We start from the raw sequence: 17,652 nt of genomic DNA on the forward strand, positions 1-17,652 counted from the left end.
GGCCCCACAGTGGCCGAGACCCCAGCCCTGAGCGGCAGGGAAGGATGCTCTGCCTCACCCTGAGCTGGTTTTCACTTTTATTATTGTAAATTCACCACTCCCTCTCTCTCTTTTTTTTAATATATATATATATAATATATTTAAACATATATTAGATATAAAAGTCAGAGATGCTCCTCTTCAAACTACATATACTGGTGGATTTATAGGCTGATTTTGAAAAGGTGGGTGCATCAGGAAGCCCAACCTGATCAATGCACGCAGCAGCAGCAAATGTCCCTTTCTAGGGACAAGGGAAAATTTATATATATATATCTATATATGTGTGTCTATATATATATGTAGACATATATATATATATATGTAGACCTATATATACACACACCCATGCACCCCTCCCCTCCCGGCCAGTCCCTGCCCAGGCTGGGGTCAGCCTGAAGGGGCCAGGGCTGAGCAGGGGGCTCGCACCAGGCAGAGGCTGGCTGGGCTCCACGCTGGGGCAGGCACGGGAGGACGGATTTACGAGTCTCAGCAGAACATGGCATGGGCTTCCCCTGCTCCTACAGACATGCTTCCCCTTTCTGTGCCTGTGCTCCACAGGTGGGAGGGCTGGCGACAGCCCACCCCCAGGCTGGAGACCCCGGCTGGGGTGTGCAGGCTCCCACATGCGACAGCTTAGCTTGGCAGCACCACGGATGAGAAATCTGCCACTCTGCAGGCACTGTGCTTGCAGGACATCCTTGCTGTGAGACCTGTTTCCTAACCCAGCTGACTGCCAGGGATCACAGGAACTCCATGGCCTGGGAGGTAAAACCTGCCTCAGCAATTCTCCAAGCTGAAAAAATGTGAGAAAGCTGGAGGGATGGAAGGCCCTGAACAGCAAGAGCTCTGGCAGGACGGCTGCTGTGGTCCAGCCGGTGCTGCTGGTGTCATCCTGCAGCAGCACAAGGCACTACCCCTACCCTGGGCAGGCAGGCAGGGAGAGACCCCCACTGCCGTCCTCGCTGGGGGTGTGGACAGACCTGCGCTGCCATCACCTCCTGAGGAAGGGAAAAGGCACTCTGGGTTTTCTGCTTCTCTGAGAGTCACAGCGGCTGGCGGGAAGGCTTGCCCTGCTGAACCATACCACCATGGCGGTGGAGGAGGGAGGGACCGTGATCCCCCCCCTCAGCACAACCAGGCCCGCATGGGGAGGGGGCCTCTGATGATTGCCTCCAACAGCCCCCAGCTCAGACGGAGCAGCCCCAGAGGCTCAGGGCAAATCCCGGCTCTGCTGACAGCAGCACCAGGCTGGAATCCCCACACCCCAGCAGTGACCCCAGATGCTGCGGGCAGGGAGGGGGCAGCTCCTGAAAGGGACACTGGCTGCCAGAGGAGCCCCAGCCCCAGCTCCCACCGGGAGGGGAGGGCACCACACGCACCCCCAGGCAGACGGGGTCTCAGAGACATTCAAGGTGGGGGGTCACCGTCAGAGCCCTGTTTGAGGGTCCCCACCGTGAGCATGCCTCCTGTGGGGTCAGGCCATGGCCAGACCCTCTGTGTGGCTGTGGATGTGGGCCGTGCTGGATATGCCACTCTCACCCTTGTAACTTTTGGGGGCCCGGCTGGCTTTCAGCAGGACCAGGAAGGTGTCTGTGGAGATGGCTCCAAACTCAAAGGTGAAGGTGCCGTAGAAGACCAGGACATCGATGATGAACATCCACTCGCACAGTGCGGCCACATGCTGCAGCACGAAGCTCTCCTGGATGAAGAACACACCACCTGAGGGCATCCCCGTCAAGGAAAGCACAGCTGAACTCCAACCACTCCATGGAGGACCACATCCCACTGCCACTGCACACTGGGGCAGCCATGAGCAGCTCCACACACACACACCCCCTGGAAAACACACCACCCTCCCCTAAAACCAAGAAAACCCATACGCTTCCCCCAGCACGGGTGAGGCTGTGGCACACGTGCCCAAACTAGCCTCAATAAATCACAGGACTGATGCCAGGTGGGGATTTTCTGAAGAGGCTGGGGCAGGGGGAACTCAGGCTGCAGCCTCAGGGCGAGCTGGGTACCCAGATGCCTCACGCTCCCCGCACCCTTTGCCTCTTCCTCAGCCCAGGCTGACGCTCCCCATCCTCCCATGGGATGGTCAAAGTCAATAAAACTCAGCAGCCCTCAACCCCAGACCTGCAGCAGCCCCCGTCCCTCTGTGCTGCTGGCTGGCTCACCCCACAGAGGGGCCCTGCTGCCCCTCCTCCAGGTCCTACTGCTGCCAGAGCTTCTTTATGCTTCCCTCATCCCCACTGGGGATCTCTAGGGAAACCTACTGCCAGAGCCACCGTGGGTGAGGGGAAAAGGCAGGTACATCCCCCAGCCCTCCAGATGAAGCCCCTGGCAGTACCCTGCCTTCTGCCAGCAAGACCAAGATCTGCGAGAGCTGGAGAGGCAGGAACCTGACCCACACGGGGCAGAGCCCTCTCCTCTCTCCCCTAATCCCACCCCAAGATGTTCCAGCCCTTTCCCCACACTGCCCTCACCACAGCTCGCAGCTTTCCCACTTCTGGTCCCCAGTGGAGCAGCGTGGTCACAGCAGGCTGGCACCAGTCCTGTCTGCCTCGTCCTCACATGCCCTGCCTGTCCCTCCCAGCTGGCACAGCCCCATGGCACTCCTGCCCTTCCCAGCTCGCTGCCTGCTTCCCAGCCTGCCTGCCCGCTGCAGTGACGGAGCAGAACCCTCTGGCATCCTCCAGGCCCATCAGCACCCCCCAGACTCCTCCTGTGCTGCTCACCCCGGCCAGCCGCCAGCCAGCCGCTTTGGGACCCGTGGATGCTGCATGCTTTTTCCCCTTCCTGCCCAACAACCACCACCTTGTTTCCCAATTTATCCCCAGCCTCAGTCCTAAATAAGCCCCTGGCTTCCCAGCCACACACTCAGGACCATTCTTCCAGCCCTGCTTCACCTGCTGCCGTGCCCTCCTCCCCTGGCAGGGTGTTTGCAGACCCCAGCGCCTGCTCACCAAGCTGTCCCTTGCCCCCCCGGGCAGGTTGGCTGGCCCCGGCTGGCAGGGGTGCTGCCACACACTTGCCTGGCACCCGCGCGCAGTGCTTTTGCACTCTGCTTCAGCTGTAAAGGTAACCGGGATGGACTTCGCATTGCTGGGGGCTCAACACACCTTTGTTTCATTAAAAAAAACAACTAACCAGCCCTTCCACTCTGCAAGCCTGCAGCAGTGGCTGGGCTGGGCCGCAGCAGCCAGGGCAGGGCTGGTTTGGGGCACTGCAGAGAGATACCCACCAGCATCCCTTCCCCTCCTCGGCCCCTGCACAACGCTGATACTGCTTCTCCTCCAGCCCACACCTGCAGCGAGCTGCCTGCCCCCCCCCCTCTGCCCAGCCCCTCTCCTCATACCATGCCTCACTGCCAGACCAAAGGGCAGAGGACGTGGGGCACGTACCCCCCCTGCAAGGACCACCTTTTGCCAGCCCATCCCAGATCTCCACCCCACACCTTTCAGAAGGATATTGAAGATGAGGGTGAGGAAGGCCACAGCGGTGAGGATGCTACGTAAGTGGCCAGTCCAGTACTGCCCATGGGTTTTGGCCATGCGGTAGGTAAGGATGGACTGCAGAAGCAGGAACAGCATGCTGGTGGGAAAGGCCACCCCTGCCCCAATGTAGTGCAGCACCTTGGCGTGATCCACCTGCAGAGAAGAGACCATAGGTGCCAGCACCCCAGGATGGTCCCTGGCACAGCTCTGAGCCAGTGGGTGGGCTCATGTCCAGGCAGGAATGCAGGCAGCACCAGCAGTGGGTGCAGGCAGCTCACCCTGTGCCCAGCTCCCAGCTGAAGAGTGGATTTGGACCCACTGGTCTGCTGCTGGGATCACAAAGCACTCTATGCCCAGGGGCATGGGCTGCCTGCACCGCATCCTGGGGGGTCACAGCCCTGCCTTCAGCAGAGCTGCAGCTGGGGTGCAGGGGGACCAGGGCCAGCGAAGCTGCTCCCGGAGGCGGGGGGTGGTGCCAGCAGCAGCCTCCTGCCAAGCAGAAGGACCGGCTGCTGTGGGCAGAGCACTGGCAGCTGCCAGGAGGCCGGTGCCTGGCAGTGCAGGCATGGGGGTGAGCGCTGCCTTCTGCCACCAAGTCTGGGATTGCTCGGGACCCTGCGAGCACAGGCTTTGCCCAGGATTCCCTGAAATCGCCCCCCAGGCAGCAAATGCCCACAGCGGGGTGGCCAGGCAGCGGGAGCATCGGCAACCTGGCCGGGTCTCCTCTGCCCGGCTGGCACGTCCCTGACCGCACCAGATCACGCATCCATGGAGCAGACCGACCATGCAGAGGGTCTCAGAAAAGGGTTAAACCAAACCCGGCAGCCTAACCCGGACCGAAACTGTAAGTGCACAAGCAAAGGTGTTTTGCAGCATCTGGGGAAGCCCAGCGGCTGGCAGAAGTGAAGGAGTGCATGGATGAGGGGGCTGGAGCAAAACAACCACCCCAAATCCTATACCACCAAGTGGTGCTGCTGCCGCTGCCCCCGGGGCTCCCCAAGCAGATGCCTTACCTGGAAGTTGCCCACCATGGTGAGGCCAGCAGCACAGACCCAGCCGGTGGCCAGCCCCAGGGTGTTGAGGAGGGATGGCCCAAGGCGCTCCAGGAGATGGGCATAGCGCAGCAGCCCCACCAGGATCACTGCGGGAGGGAGACACAGCCCCATTGCACACTGCTGCCTGTGGACTCTCCCCACCAGCCCCTGGCCCGCACTGGAGTAGGGGGTGAGCACCGCAGGGCACCCCACTCCTGGCCTTGCTCCCCTGGCAGCAGGCACTTACCCATGAAGGAGCCCAGGCTGCAGATGAGGCTGAAGAAGCAGCTCTCGGGAGGCAGGGTGCCACACTTGCTGCGGGGACAAGGCAAGGTCCAGGGACTCCTCAGCTGGGGGGCACTGGGGTGCAGCGCTTGCCCCTCTCCCCAGGACACACTCCCAGGGGGGCTCTTGGAGCAGCCAGCCCTGTGCTCCCACCCCATGGCTGCTCACCTGACCAGGGGGATGTGGTCCAGCGTGCAGCAGGAGCCAGGGCCATCCACACCGCAGGACTGGTTGTAATTCCTGCCGGGAGCAAAGGGACAGGTAAAGAGAGCTGAGCTACTGCGCGGGACCCCCCTGTCTCCTTCTCTGACCCCAGGGATGTGCCCGTGCCCTGGGGACAAGCCCCGCCGGGGAATGACCCACCACCCCACGGGGTCCTCTGGGAGCATTGTGCCTGGGTTTCCACAGCCTGTACCCTGCCTGCTGGCTCTGCTGCCCACCCAGAGTCCCTGCCTGCAAGGAGGAGGCCACAGTGGGGCGGGGGGCTGCCTGGGCCAGGGTGTGCTGGGCCCAGGGGGTTCTTGCAGCCCCAGGCGGGAGAGAGAGCACCCCAGGGCCAGCCCCGTCACACACATCCCGGGGGTGGGAGCAGGAGTGGAGCTGGGCACACAGCCAGTGACAGCTCTGGGCTTGCATGGACGGGTGGGAATGCAGAGCTGAGCAGGAAACAGCCCCCCTCGGCCACAGCACCCCAGGGCAGTGCCAGCCCGCCTGGGGGGGAGCCAGATGCCTGCGGGGGGGCGGGGTATGACAGGAGCAAGCTTCCAGGATGCCTTGAGGAGCCTGGCACGCTGTTGGGACACCCTCCTGGATGCCTCTGCCGCCTGCGACCACCGCGGAGCCCTGGCTGTGCAGCTGCAGACCCATGAGCCCAGGGACCTAGAGCGTTTATCTGCCCGAGACACCTTCCCATGCCGCAGCTTCTGCACACAGCCATCATCAGATTCCCTGCCAGGGGGGTATGTGCCCCCCTGCTCTCCTGGGAGCTGCACACGCTTGCAGCAGGCTTTTGGGTGCCCCTTTGCTGCAGCATCATCCAGGCACCCGGCAGTTCTGCCTGGTATGGCTGAGTGGGGCCCCCTCCCCCTCCGCAGGCAGGGACCCCAAAGCCCTGAGCCCCAAAGGGCCCCCTCAGACACCCCCTGCCCATCAGCTGGCCCCAGCCGCTCGGCAAGCACACAGTTAAACAGGCCGTCTGGGAAAGGGCGGGCTGGGCTCTGGTGTTTTTTCAGCCTCCTCCTTTGCTGGTGGCTTTGTTTTCCAACCACAAACCCCGGCAGGCACAGAGCCCCACGGCCTCCTCAAGGGCTGCTCTTGGGGCCGTGTTTGGCTTGGGAGTTGGGTTTTTTTTGGTGTTATTATTTTGTTTAAGCCGAGCATTATTCATTGCTAGGGGCTGGCTGTGCCACAGCCAGCCCCACAAGCACATTCTTCCCAGGGCAGGATCAGCCATCGGGCAGGAAATGGCAGCAGCGTGTTTTTTCCCCTCTTCTTCAAACACTCCAGCAAGAATTAAACTAACATGGATTTTTAAGGAGGCAAAAAAAGCCAAAAACCCTGTGGAAGAAGTCGCCAAGAGAGCAAATAGTGGTTTTTTTCCCCAGCCCTTGCCTCTCCCATGCCTCGTCCCCCACCCTGGGGTGCTGCAGGCAGCTCTACCCGCGGCGAGCCCGGGCACCATGAGGCCATCCCGTTCCCCCAGCACTGCCAGATTTAGCCTCAAGCAAGCAAGCCTCAAGCTTTTCCATGGAGACACACAGCCCTCTGTAATTCCCTGACCACTTATTTTCATACTTTCTCCATGCTGTATTTTTTCAATGGCCTCCTGGTTTGCAGCAAGGCTGGACTGTTCCAGGAGTAGCCCAGCCTGGGCAGGGAGGGACAGTGGCTTTCGATGGCCCTGCCTGGCCTTGGCATCCTTACCGCTTTGCAAATGCAGGGCCGAGCCTGCCAGCAGCCAGTCCCCAAGTGGCTTTACTCCCGAAAGCCACTCACGAGTCAGACAGGAGACACGTGTCCTGGGGTGGCTGTGCCCCATCACTGTCACCATTGCGTCTGCTGGGGGAGAAGCTGGGTCTGTGCCCCTTTTAATGCTCCCACTAGCTCCAGCCCCCTCTCAGGGCCAGCCTGGCCCTGAGTCACCCTTTTAGCATGGTGACGGCGCAGGAGGGGCCTTGGCTACCTGGGTAGCCTGGCACAGCATGGCCTGGCTCAGGCAGGACAGGTCTGAAGGGGGACACAGCATTATGGGATCTTTAACCAAGGTGGTCCATGGTGGAGGGCCCCTGCCACCCCCCAGGCCTTACCAGTTATGGACAGGGCAGATGTGGTTGTTGGAGAGTGCCATGGCGTACCTGGGGGAGAGACAACAGAAGTTACCACAGCCACCCACCCGCCTGCACCCCTGCTTTGGGCTGGCACTGGGGCCCAGCTGCAGGGACCGGCCGCAGGAGCAGGGGGTACAAGCCCTCACTGCCTGCCAGGGGCCAGCACTTGCCCCATGGCACCTTCTGGCTTTACAAAGCAGGAAAAAGAAAAGCAAGTGCACAAGCACAGCCCACGCTCTGTGCCAGGACCAGGGCCGCCTGCCCTGTGCCCCCACAGCCTGGCCGAGAGCCGCCTCCTCCTCCAGTTCAGCATGGGTGGTCCCACAGGCATCCCCCACACCACGCTGCCTGCTACCCGGCCTCCAGGGGGCTGCTCTGCCACACAGCCCCCCACCCCGGCATCAGGGCTCTCCACCAGCCTATGTGCAGGGTGTCACCCCATGGTCACCAGGCTCTGCCGCGCTCCCCACAGCTGGCCAGCGGCTGGAGCAAAAAGAAGTCTGGAAAAGCAGCCGGCACGTTGGTAGGGCATTTGGGGCAGATCAGCTCCATCTGAGATGGAGTCGCCCCTGCGCAATGGTCCGTGTAACAAGGGATTCGTGACATACAAGGGGTTCCCAGCCCCGGGGCCCCCCAGCCAGTGAGGACCCCTCCTGCCTGGCAGCCACAGCACCCAGTGGCACCCGTGCCGTTCAAACTGCCGCCGCCAGTGGCCGTAAACAGCTCAGGTTAAAAATAGGCTCCGGCACCGGTAAGAAAACCCCTCTCCCGCCCGAGCTGGCCACCTAACAGCCAGGCTTCGAAAAGCGTGATCCCAGCATGAGGCCCCAGGGCAGACAGGACAGCTGGGGGCAACCAAGGGGCAGTGCTGCCCACCCCAAGGGCTGCCCGGCGAGAGCACCGCACCCCCTAGGCCCCTCGCCCAGCTGCTTCCCAGCACAGGTCTCCCCCACGCACCGGTCCTCTGTGCCTCCTGGGACAGGGCCATAAGCCAAGCGAGGCACAAACAGCCTGGCCCTCCTGCAGCGGGAGGTGTCCCCCATGCCCCCGGTCCCCCCTCACAGCTCTGCGCCCCCGGGCATGGCTGGCAGGCCCCGCAGCCACCACGAGCCCCTGCATGCAGCTGCCCGGCTGCACCCTGCTGCTGAGCTGGCAAGGGACACTGTCTCCTCCACACAGCTGCAGGACGTGTTTGGGGTTAGAAAAAGGGCCCAAGACCTCCCACCCACCCGTGCTGCTCCGGGCTGGAGGGGCATCTACCCCAGGGTCACCCATGGGAAACAGCCAGGGCTTTGCAAGGCACCCAGGCAGAACTATCAGAGCACAAGTTCCCTCCACCAGGATCAGTATTTGGCTTTGTCATGAAGGAGGGTGGGCAATATCACAGGGGGGAACATTTAGAGGGGGGACCTACGTGGTATGGGGTGAGTTTGCTCCATCCTACACCCCAAAAAGTCCCATTACTTACACCAAGGCTCCCTTTAGGAAAAGGCCCTTGTCCAGTGCCTGCAACACGGAGGTGGGGGCTGATGGACCAGGACAGGACAGTCCTGTGTGGCCAGCTGAGATGCCAGGGCCAAGGCCTCGGGAGGGAAGCAGCAGGGTGGGCTAGTGCTGCTCGCCCTGGTAACACTGCTTCTGCCCCCAGCACAAGGGTCCCCTAGCCCCCACATCCATCCACCACGTGGGATGGGCGCTCCTGTGCTGGTCACAGCCCTGGCACCACAGGACCTGGGCTGGTGACATCGCTCCCAAGGCCATTCCCGTGCTAAGTGCCAGCTGCACTCGCTCCTGGACTGGGTGCGCGGTCCCACGGGGTGTCAGGGGTGTGAGGCCAGGGAGGCATGTGCCAGCACGGCTGCAGGGGACGCAGTGACCATGCGAGGTGGCTGCAAGGGGCCGGGGAACTGTGGGAGTGACTGAGTGTGCAGAAGCACCCTAACACAACACAGGCCCAGCAGTGCCACACAGCATCGCACCCTGCAGCACCCCGCACCCCCCCCGGCCCGCAGCATCGCACCCTGCAGCATCCCACAGCCCTCTGCCCCGCAGCATCGCCCCGTGCAACACCCCCCAGCCCCGCCGCGGCACTCACACGATCCACATGCCAGTGATGGTGAAGGCGGGCAGCGTGACGGGCAGGATCCCCCAGGCCGGCATCCTGGGGCCGGGCATGCCCCGCCGGGCTACAGGCGAGCGGGGCCGCCGGGGGAGCCTCCCCGCTGCCTCCTGCTGCCGCGCGGCCGCCGGGCCGCGCTCCCCATGGGCGGCCGAGGCCGCGGCCGGGCGGAGCCGTGCCGTGCCGAGCCGGGGCAGCGGCCCCGGGCGGCGGGAGCGGGGGCGGCCCCGGCGCCACGTGGCGGCCGCGCTGCCGGCCCGGGAGGGGGGGGGGGCCGTGCCGGCACCCCGGGCGGGCCGCGCTGCGGAGGGCGGCCGCAGGCGGGGGGAGCGCGGGGCCCCGTCCCCTGCAGGGCACGGCCGGCGGGGCGGGGGCGGGCTCCCGCGGGCAGAAGTGGCGCGGCGGGGGCGGCGGGCAGCGCCCGGCAGCAGGGACATCCCCCCCGCAGCTGCCTTTGCCAGGGCGGAACCGGGCAGCAGCAGCTGCCTGCAGCGCCCCCCGTGCGCTGCCTGCCCCGGGCACCGTCCCTCTGCCCACCCGCGCGGGGCTGGGGGGCCCAGGCCAGCCTGGCCCGGAGCACGCTGTGAGCGCAGGCAGCTGGCCTTGCTCAGTCCCCTCTTCTTCTTGGGGGCAAGGGGGGGGTGACACGGGCTCAGCCTCCTCTCCCCTCGCCAAGGCTCAGCACGAACCCCTGCACCCACTGGCCCCCGCGCCCCCCGGGGCCGGCGGCTCACCCGGTCACCCGCACCCACCCTCCCGCCCCGCTGAGCCCGACCCCGCTCCCAGGCACTTTCTACAAAGGGCCCAGCCAGGGGTGAAGGCCAGCAGCCCCCCCCTCAGCCCCGCGGCCCAGGGCCATTGTCAGTTTTCCACGGAGGAAGCTGGGGCAGAGCGGCCGGGCTGCGGCCAGTTCCCGGTGGTAACTGCAACAACCCTGTCCCGCAGCGGCCGCATGCAGGCCTGTGCTCGCACCCCTGCGCCCAAAGCCTGCGCCCTGCCGCTGCCTTCTGCAAGGAGCCGCTGCCCGGGAGCAGCACCTGCCCTGGCCTGGGCGGGAGGGGAGCCCCCGCTGCCCACCACCACCCCCGGGCAGGGGCAGGCTACCAGCCAGAGGGGTACCACCGCATACCAGGGCTTCAGTCTCTGCAGATCTCATCTCCCAATGCGACGCGCTGGATCATGCTCCAGGCAGCCTCCTCGCAAGCCCAGGTCTCCTCGCAGTTCAGCACACCAGTGGCTGTGCACTCCACAACTTTGCTCCCAAAGCTGCGCCCTGCACTCCTGTCCACTGGCAGGCAGCAGGCCTGGCCCCCTCCCCGGCAGCCCCCCAGCCCCCTGGCAGCGCTCGGCAGGTCCTAGATCACTCCGAGCCACAGGGTGAGCTACAACCCTCCCCCCCGGGATGCCTCCCATGGGGTGAAGGAGTGGGCACCGTGGTTTCAGGGTGCTTTAGGCTCTGAAACAGGCACAGATTTTTCCAGAGGAGTTCAACAGCTGGCATTTCCAGGAGCGAGGGTAACTTCTAAACAAGCCAGCTCGCTGTTGGAAGGTACTTCATGGAAGTCCTTCCTACAGACCAGGTCTTCTGGATATGCTCAGATTGAATCTAAAGATTGAATCTAAAAGCAGCATTGCTTCAGTTTCACAAGTTTCAGTGCCAAATTTATGTTTTACAGCCAGGGCTTATCTTTCCCTAGGGCTTTCACCCACTAGGAAGCTTCACACCCATGAGGAAAACACCAGCTCTGTAGTAACACATCCTACTGACACATGCTAAATCCCAACACTTATTTCTGTTTCAGCAATGGAAGTTCCTGACGTAAATGAGAACAAAAGAGGTATGTAAATCCAAACTATGGCGATGTCTGTCCAGCTGCTTCTGGAAGAGTAAGACCCATAAAAATGGGAAAGAAGCCCAAGACTAGAAAAAGTATATGCTGGGACAAACCTGAAGGCTAACATTCTGAACACTGTTCCTCGCCAACAGGCGCTGGCAGTATGACTGTCCTTTATGTAATGTAAGTTACATGTAAGTTACAAATAGAATTCAAGAGACTTACCTATAAAAGTACATGCTACCTGTCAGTTGATTCTGACTTCCCCTTCTGTTCAAACACTTTCCCCATTATTTTTTTCCTCTGTAACACATGAAACCTCATTATTACAAAATCCAAACAACATTCAAAGACTTTTTTTTTGGGTTTTGTAGTCCGTTCCTATTTACACTCTAGTGAAAACTGTTTAAAATGATATTCTGTCAGTCTTTCCAGTCAACATTCTTTCCATTCCAGTCCTGCTTCCTGCAGTTCCCTCGGGTGGCTTTTGCTTTGCACTGCAATTGTCCAAATTAAGATATAATGCTCTCAGTAGAAACTGAGTTTGCAAACACAGTTTAAAACAGAGCACCCCCCAAACTATCTGAAGGTAGTGGGGAAAACTGAACTCTGCCATTAGCTGATGCTACTCCAGGAAGTCAAAAGGACCACCTGGGGAACAGAGGGCAGTAGTGCTGACATTAAGGTACTTGACCATTGAGCAATGGCTTACAAAGAGTTAATCATCTAGAGGTTGCAGAGAACATTTTGGAGACAGCCCAGAAAAACAGAGCCGTAAACTGAAGTGAAGGGTTGGAAATATAAAACAGAAGTGGGCTGGATACAGAAGGGCCAAGGGCAGTGCAAGAGTTCAGACACACAAATGGAAACATCTAAGGGCTGGAAGGACAAAATCCGGGAGCCGTGGAGGGTGAGGAAGAGAAGACTGCAGGAGTTAAAATATTCCAGGAATGGTGGGAACGGGGCAAGAGAACCAGGGCTTATTAACAGGACTTTCCTAGTATCTGCATTACTCTTTCATTACGCAATATTCAGACCTTTGCTCAAGCAATTCAAATAAGTTTTTAAACCCCTTATCAAGCCTGTAGGAGTCTCCCGGAATTCTTGTGATAGGGAAGGCATTGGTGCCTCACACAGCTCTAAAGACACTGTGGCACTGTGTGGATCTTGCCACAAAACAAAGTAGAAAACACCAGGAAGGATGTATGTGTGGTTGTCCGCATCCAGGGCAAGCATTAGCCCTGGAAGAGCCCAGGATCTCTCATGCCCTCTCCAAGTCCGAATCCTGTCAGTGGAAATGAAGATTTCTTCCCCATCAGACACAAAATGCTCCTTTCTCCAAAGTCAGCCAGGTTGTCACTGAAGCCTGTGTCCCGTGCCGCAGGGCACCTGCTCCTCAGCCCTAGCCTTTGCCCTCAGCCCTGGCGGAGCACAAGCACACAGCAACATAGCACCAGTGATTTTACAGCTGGACTAACCTGTTGCCACAAGCAAGAGCAATCCAGCTGTTACAGCTCTACTTAGCTCCTCGATGGCCAGCCTCCACTGCAGCCCTGCCATGAGCTGACCATTTGTTAGGGCAAGTCCCTCTGTGCTTCCCAGAGAGCGCTCCACTGGAGGATCCTGCTATATGGAGCCAGGGGTCTGGCAGCCGGGGACAGTACCTTGAACTAAACTCCACTCTTCCTGAAGCTCTGAGCCACAGACCCATGACAAAAAGGAGTGCTACACTGGAGCATTCATTTACAGGATGTATTTATTACACTGTAAAAAGTCCATTGGATTTGTAGCCATTTACTCTATATATACACTGGTTGTACTTGCACCCCAACCGTAGGTTCCTCTCAGTACAGCATACACTGGGTTGGAGTCCCGCCCATGCCCCTCCCAGCCACCCGCAGGATTTCTGAGATTGGTATCACTGAGAATTTAGCCAACTAATTGAGAGAGGAGGAAGAACGGAGATGCAGTGCTTGCCAGGCAGCCAGCTCTGCTCTGGGCACGAGGGAGTGGAAGAGTGGGACATCCTTGCTGCAAGGCAGAAGCACAAGAATGACTACCAGGGCCTGAGCTGCAGGGGTGTTCCAGGTGGAGAAGGAGCTGGGCTCCCAACAACTAGAAAATGCAGAAGGGTGCAGTCTCTGCAGAGCTTCCAAGAGAAAGCACAGCAGGTGCCACAGATCCCCATATCTTCTCTAGCTGAAGAGGACGTTCTCCTAAGTAATGGGGCTGGACACCAAGAGGCCAGTGTAGTGAGGGGTGGACAACACAGCACTGCTGTGCACCCTGGGGACTGGCTCCCCAAGCGCTGTTTGAGAGATGGCCATGGTGCTCTGCTCTCAGCTCACAGGACTCTGCGCTTCCTTCTCATCTACTCAGCTATGCAGAGCCTTCTGAGCTTGCTCCCTCCAACCAGAAAGCTTGATTTCATTTACAGGAGGAGGGAGGAAAGTAGTACTGCCCCTGCTACACACCCCTGCTGCCTACTCCCTGTCTGGTTACCCCTGTGGGGATGTCTGTGATCCATACTACCATAATACAGAAGGAAAGCATGTGGCTACAGCAGACAAGAAGCCCTATGCAGCAAGCTGGGAGCTGCGCTGTAAGCAATCCACATTTCTACACAAAATTCTCAACCTGCTGATCCCAGGCATGCCCAGAGCCCAAAGCAAGCAGTGCGACCAGAAGCATAGGCAGGAAAGCTAGGGAATGGCTGGGGAATTGTCCAGGGACTGGACTGAACAATCTGAGAGGCAGCCCCTCTCTCTGGCGTGACATCAAAGAATTTTCCCTCTTCACTAGATGAACTGGTGGCAGCTTGGTCCCAGGCTGCTGGGTGCTTGTGTTGCCTGGCCCCTGAGATTGTGAAGGCAGGAAGGAGACTGGTCAGTGGAACTGGGCACCCCTCCAAGAAGACAGGGATTTCTAGGTGGTTTTCTAGGTGGTTGCCACAAGAAAGGAGCAGAATGCGATGTGCTCCAAGGGGACTGTGGCAGCAGCCCTTCTGCTCAGGTTAGCATCATCTAAAACCAACATGCCAGCTACCAGAGAACACTTGGCCAGCATCCTCCACCCACAAAGATTCCTCAGCAGACAGTTCTCAGACACCCTTGAACTAATTGACTTCAGAGGTTGTCATGGGGTCAGTGGGCCGTGGAGTAGCTAAGAGGGGAACAGGAGAGGTGGCTTCAATTAATGCTGGATTGAGAATGATTGGAAGAGTCATAGGTGGCACCCCAACCTGCAGGGGAGAGGCAAGAGGCTGCAGGATGAGTGGTGGCTGTGCTGTTGTAGGAGGTATGTCTGTAACGGGGCTTGTCTTTGTTGGAGCTGATGCTGTGAAAGAAGGAGAGGCAGAGGTGCTGATGGTGGGTGAAGCAGGTGCTGCAGCTCTCTCAGACTCTGGAAAAAAGGAAGAGACAAAATACAATCCTTACACAAGCCCTGACAAAGTCACTTTTCAGCTCAAAGCTAAGCAGGGCTGAAGATCAACTCAGGGGCCTTTTCAGACTTGCCCCTTCCACACACCTTCACACGAGGCCCTGAGGAGCAGGCATTCTGCCCCAGCCTCTGCCCACCCTAGTAACCTCAGCAAGAAGGCCACAACCTATCCATTTGGAAGCACAACACCAGAGACCTGGTTCAATTTAGATCACGCTAAACCAAGGAAAAGCAGATCCATGCCACTGTGCAGGGAAGACAATTCCAGAAAGAAGAGAACAAGACTCACCACTGGCACCCAGTTCACAGGGTTTCTCCAAAGGAGCTAGGTGGGTGGCTGGTCTCACATCCCCCCCAGGAGAAGGGGGTAAGGCAGACACTATTGATTTCTGATGCTGCTGCTCCATGGGTATGCTAGGGACAGGATCTAGGAAAAGAAAACAAGCAGTGAGCCCACACACCAGTTTTCTCACTCCTTTTGCCCACCCTCAGTTCACCCTCCTTGTGCCAAGCTCCTACAGCCTCCCGCAACTACTATTTCATCAGCATCCAGGCACTATGGCAGCTGGGTACTGGTCAAGGTGCAAGCACTGCATCCAAGACCTGTTTTATTGAGGTTTCTCAGCCCCTTGTACCTTGGATGACTGTCTGTTTGAAGAGCTCATCGCGCAGCCTAGGTAAGAAACAGTCAATCCGCTCCCAGGTGATCTCCCAGAGATCCGAGTACCCCGTCCGTGAGTCTGCACTGTGGAATATCCCAGCTGTATCCATTACAAGCAGCATATTCTTCAGAGACTCTGGGATGGCCTCCAGCTGTAATCAGAGACACTCCTCAGGACACAGAGAATAGACATACAGCAACGAATAAAAGCTCAAAACAGCCGATGGGCTGCCTTGGAAACAGAGGCCAAGGGGAGAGACCATGGAATAGGTTTTGGAAGGATTAAAAGGTTAAAAAAACCCCCACCACCCAAACAAACCAAAACACCTTTCAAGTTTAGAAGGTTAAAACCGATGAATGGGTGTTCAAAGCACTGCAGCATCACTTTCAGCACCTTACCAGTAAGTCACTGGAGCCAGCATGCATGTATTTGTCCATAAAATCCAGGATTGTCAGCCACAGGGCAGCAAAGGTGGTCAGCGAGAGCAGCGGGGAGAGATGCTGTAGGAACACCTAGAAAAAAACACAACTGTACCAGGGCTGCTGCTTATACCTTGGCAAGCCAGCCTTACCTATCTGGAATTCCCCCTCCTTGTGGCAGGCTAGGAGCACGCACAGGCCCAGCCTGAGGAAGCCAGTGGCCTCCACTCTCCTGAGCTGTGTAGCAGAGGAGTGGATGTTGTCTCCTTTGCATGAGGCCAGTGCAGCCTGCACCACGTCTTCCAGCCCATCCAGACTCTCTGCCTTAGGTCAGTGCTATGAGCTTGTGACACGCATCATTTCACCACTAGAACAGACTGTCTTCAACTAATGTCAGGTAAAATACTTCTCTTTCCATCCTTCATAAAGTCACAAACTCCTTCTTCCTGACAATTTTTCTGAAGGCCGGGATTGTGGAGACAGTTCTGGAAAGAAGACGTCTCAACAGCAGAAGTTGGTGCAGAAGCCCAGCACTGAAGACAGTCAAACTAGCAAACTGACACCTACCCAGATCAGAGATGCTGAGAAGCTAGTAACAGCAGACTGTGGTTTTTTTGAGGCATGTGGTTTCCCCTGAGCTTTCAGGCAGCAGAAGCATGCTCACCTTGGAGAGTAGTGTTGAGGCTCTCATCCTAGTTTCTTCCATCCCAACAACATCAGCTGGGCTGATGTTCTCAAGTAGCTTGGTTAGCAGAGGGAACAGCACCTGTTGGATGAGACACGTTGACATTTCAGAGCTGAAAAATGACTGATGAGATTTGCACAGACAGCCTTACAGGAAAGCTGGCTTTTGGGACTGGTGGCTTCCAGGAAGAGAGCATGGGAGAAGCAAGTGGATTCTGACAGAACCAAGAGGCTCTGTCAGAAGCCTAAGCAGAGAGGAACTTTTCATAGGATCAGAGTAGGGAACACCCTACTCTGTGAGGTGATTGTGGTGAACAACCTGCTCAAGAAGATGGTGCTGAAATAGGACACCAACCTGCCACTCCAGCAACACTATCCTGCCTACATGCCCAGCCCAGCCAGGAGGTTACCTTGTTGAAGCAGGATTCCCATTCCAGGGCATCCAGGGCCTGTAGATCATGTACCAGGAGCGCTCGCTGCAAGTAAGTGAGTGCCTGCATCCGTACCTGGCGTCGGGCATCACAGCACAGCCAAGCAATGCCTGCAAGAGAGGGATTCAGGGAAAAGCCCACAGGGAAAGTGTCACATCCCTACTTCCCTAGTCTAGGGTGAAAAGTCTAATGAAGATCAAGCACCCCTGGGGGAGCGGGTGTGGGGGGGTGGGAGTGGGCCTGTGTGTGTGAAGAAAGAAAAGGATTGTATGTTTTTCAGGCCACAGAGTGGGAATCTACTTTCAGGTCCAGAAACAAGCTGGCAGCTAACTCATGCTAAAAATACCTTTCCAGATCTGTTCCAAGTTCTTTTTCAGTTACAGCAGACCCTAAAAACAACCTCTGCCTGCTTTCTGCAGTTAGTTCTTGGCTCCTCAACTTTCCTGAATGCTGCCATTATTCTGGAAGTATCTCTGCTGACTCTCATCACAAGGGGATGGCTTTACCCTGTAGCAAAGGACACCAGCAGTTGGACCACAGCGTTCGGGAATCTGCTTCGATTTTCCTCCCTGCTGTCTCTAGATGGCGTTGCTCCTCTGCCCAGGAGCTGTAGATGGTGGCCGCCCGTGTGTGCAAGGTGTGCATGAGGTCCAGGAGCTGCAAGTCAAGCATCACATTAAGCAACACACAGAACGTAACATTTTCTAAGCAATCCCGGTCCCTGCTCTTCCCCAAACCAATTCTAAGAGGTTCACAGCTACTCAAGCCTGTTTCCTGTATGTACGCAACCAGGTACAGCTATGGAGATGGCATCAGGCCCTGCTGTCTGTGCCCTCACTGAGAGGTCAAGTGCCAGGCATCTTCAGCAAGATTTGT

General features: G+C 58.4%; 2 protein-coding genes across 7 annotated transcripts in view; both read right to left on the minus strand.

Moving 5' to 3' along the window:
• Positions 1-124: 124 nt before the first annotated feature.
• On the minus strand, positions 125-10,568 carry TMEM150A (transmembrane protein 150A). Of its 2 annotated transcripts, none has more exons than XM_037399898.1 (7): positions 10,434-10,568; positions 7,165-7,212; positions 5,027-5,098; positions 4,821-4,888; positions 4,553-4,680; positions 3,515-3,692; positions 125-1,761 (listed from the first exon to the last, which is right to left on the minus strand). In XM_037399898.1, exons 2-7 carry the CDS (start codon positions 7,203-7,205, stop codon positions 1,517-1,519), a joined length of 732 nt encoding a protein of 243 aa, XP_037255795.1. In that variant the 5' UTR covers positions 7,206-7,212; positions 10,434-10,568; the 3' UTR covers positions 125-1,516. The 2 variants fall into 2 exon arrangements, with proteins under 2 accessions (XP_037255795.1, XP_037255794.1); XM_037399897.1 differs by lacking the exon at positions 10,434-10,568 and adding an exon at positions 9,281-9,485.
• A 2,309-nt stretch (positions 10,569-12,877) lies between these two features.
• Positions 12,878-17,652, minus strand: part of GBF1 (golgi brefeldin A resistant guanine nucleotide exchange factor 1) — a 109,934-nt gene continuing 105,159 nt past the window's right edge. For 4 of the 5 annotated variants that reach the window (XM_037399875.1, XM_037399876.1, XM_037399877.1 and 1 more), the window contains 7 exons: positions 17,283-17,433; positions 16,756-16,886; positions 16,326-16,427; positions 15,641-15,754; positions 15,216-15,393; positions 14,870-15,007; positions 12,878-14,541 (listed from right to left, as the gene is read on the minus strand). In XM_037399875.1, coding sequence (XP_037255772.1) covers positions 14,255-14,541; positions 14,870-15,007; positions 15,216-15,393; positions 15,641-15,754; positions 16,326-16,427; positions 16,756-16,886; positions 17,283-17,433 — 1,101 coding nt within the window. In that variant the 3' untranslated portion in view covers positions 12,878-14,254. The other variant, XM_037399879.1, reaches the window with a different exon arrangement.

The sequence above is a fragment of the Falco rusticolus genome, chromosome 9, assembly GCF_015220075.1.
Source record: "Falco rusticolus isolate bFalRus1 chromosome 9, bFalRus1.pri, whole genome shotgun sequence".
Lineage (NCBI taxonomy): Eukaryota > Metazoa > Chordata > Aves > Falconiformes > Falconidae > Falco > Falco rusticolus.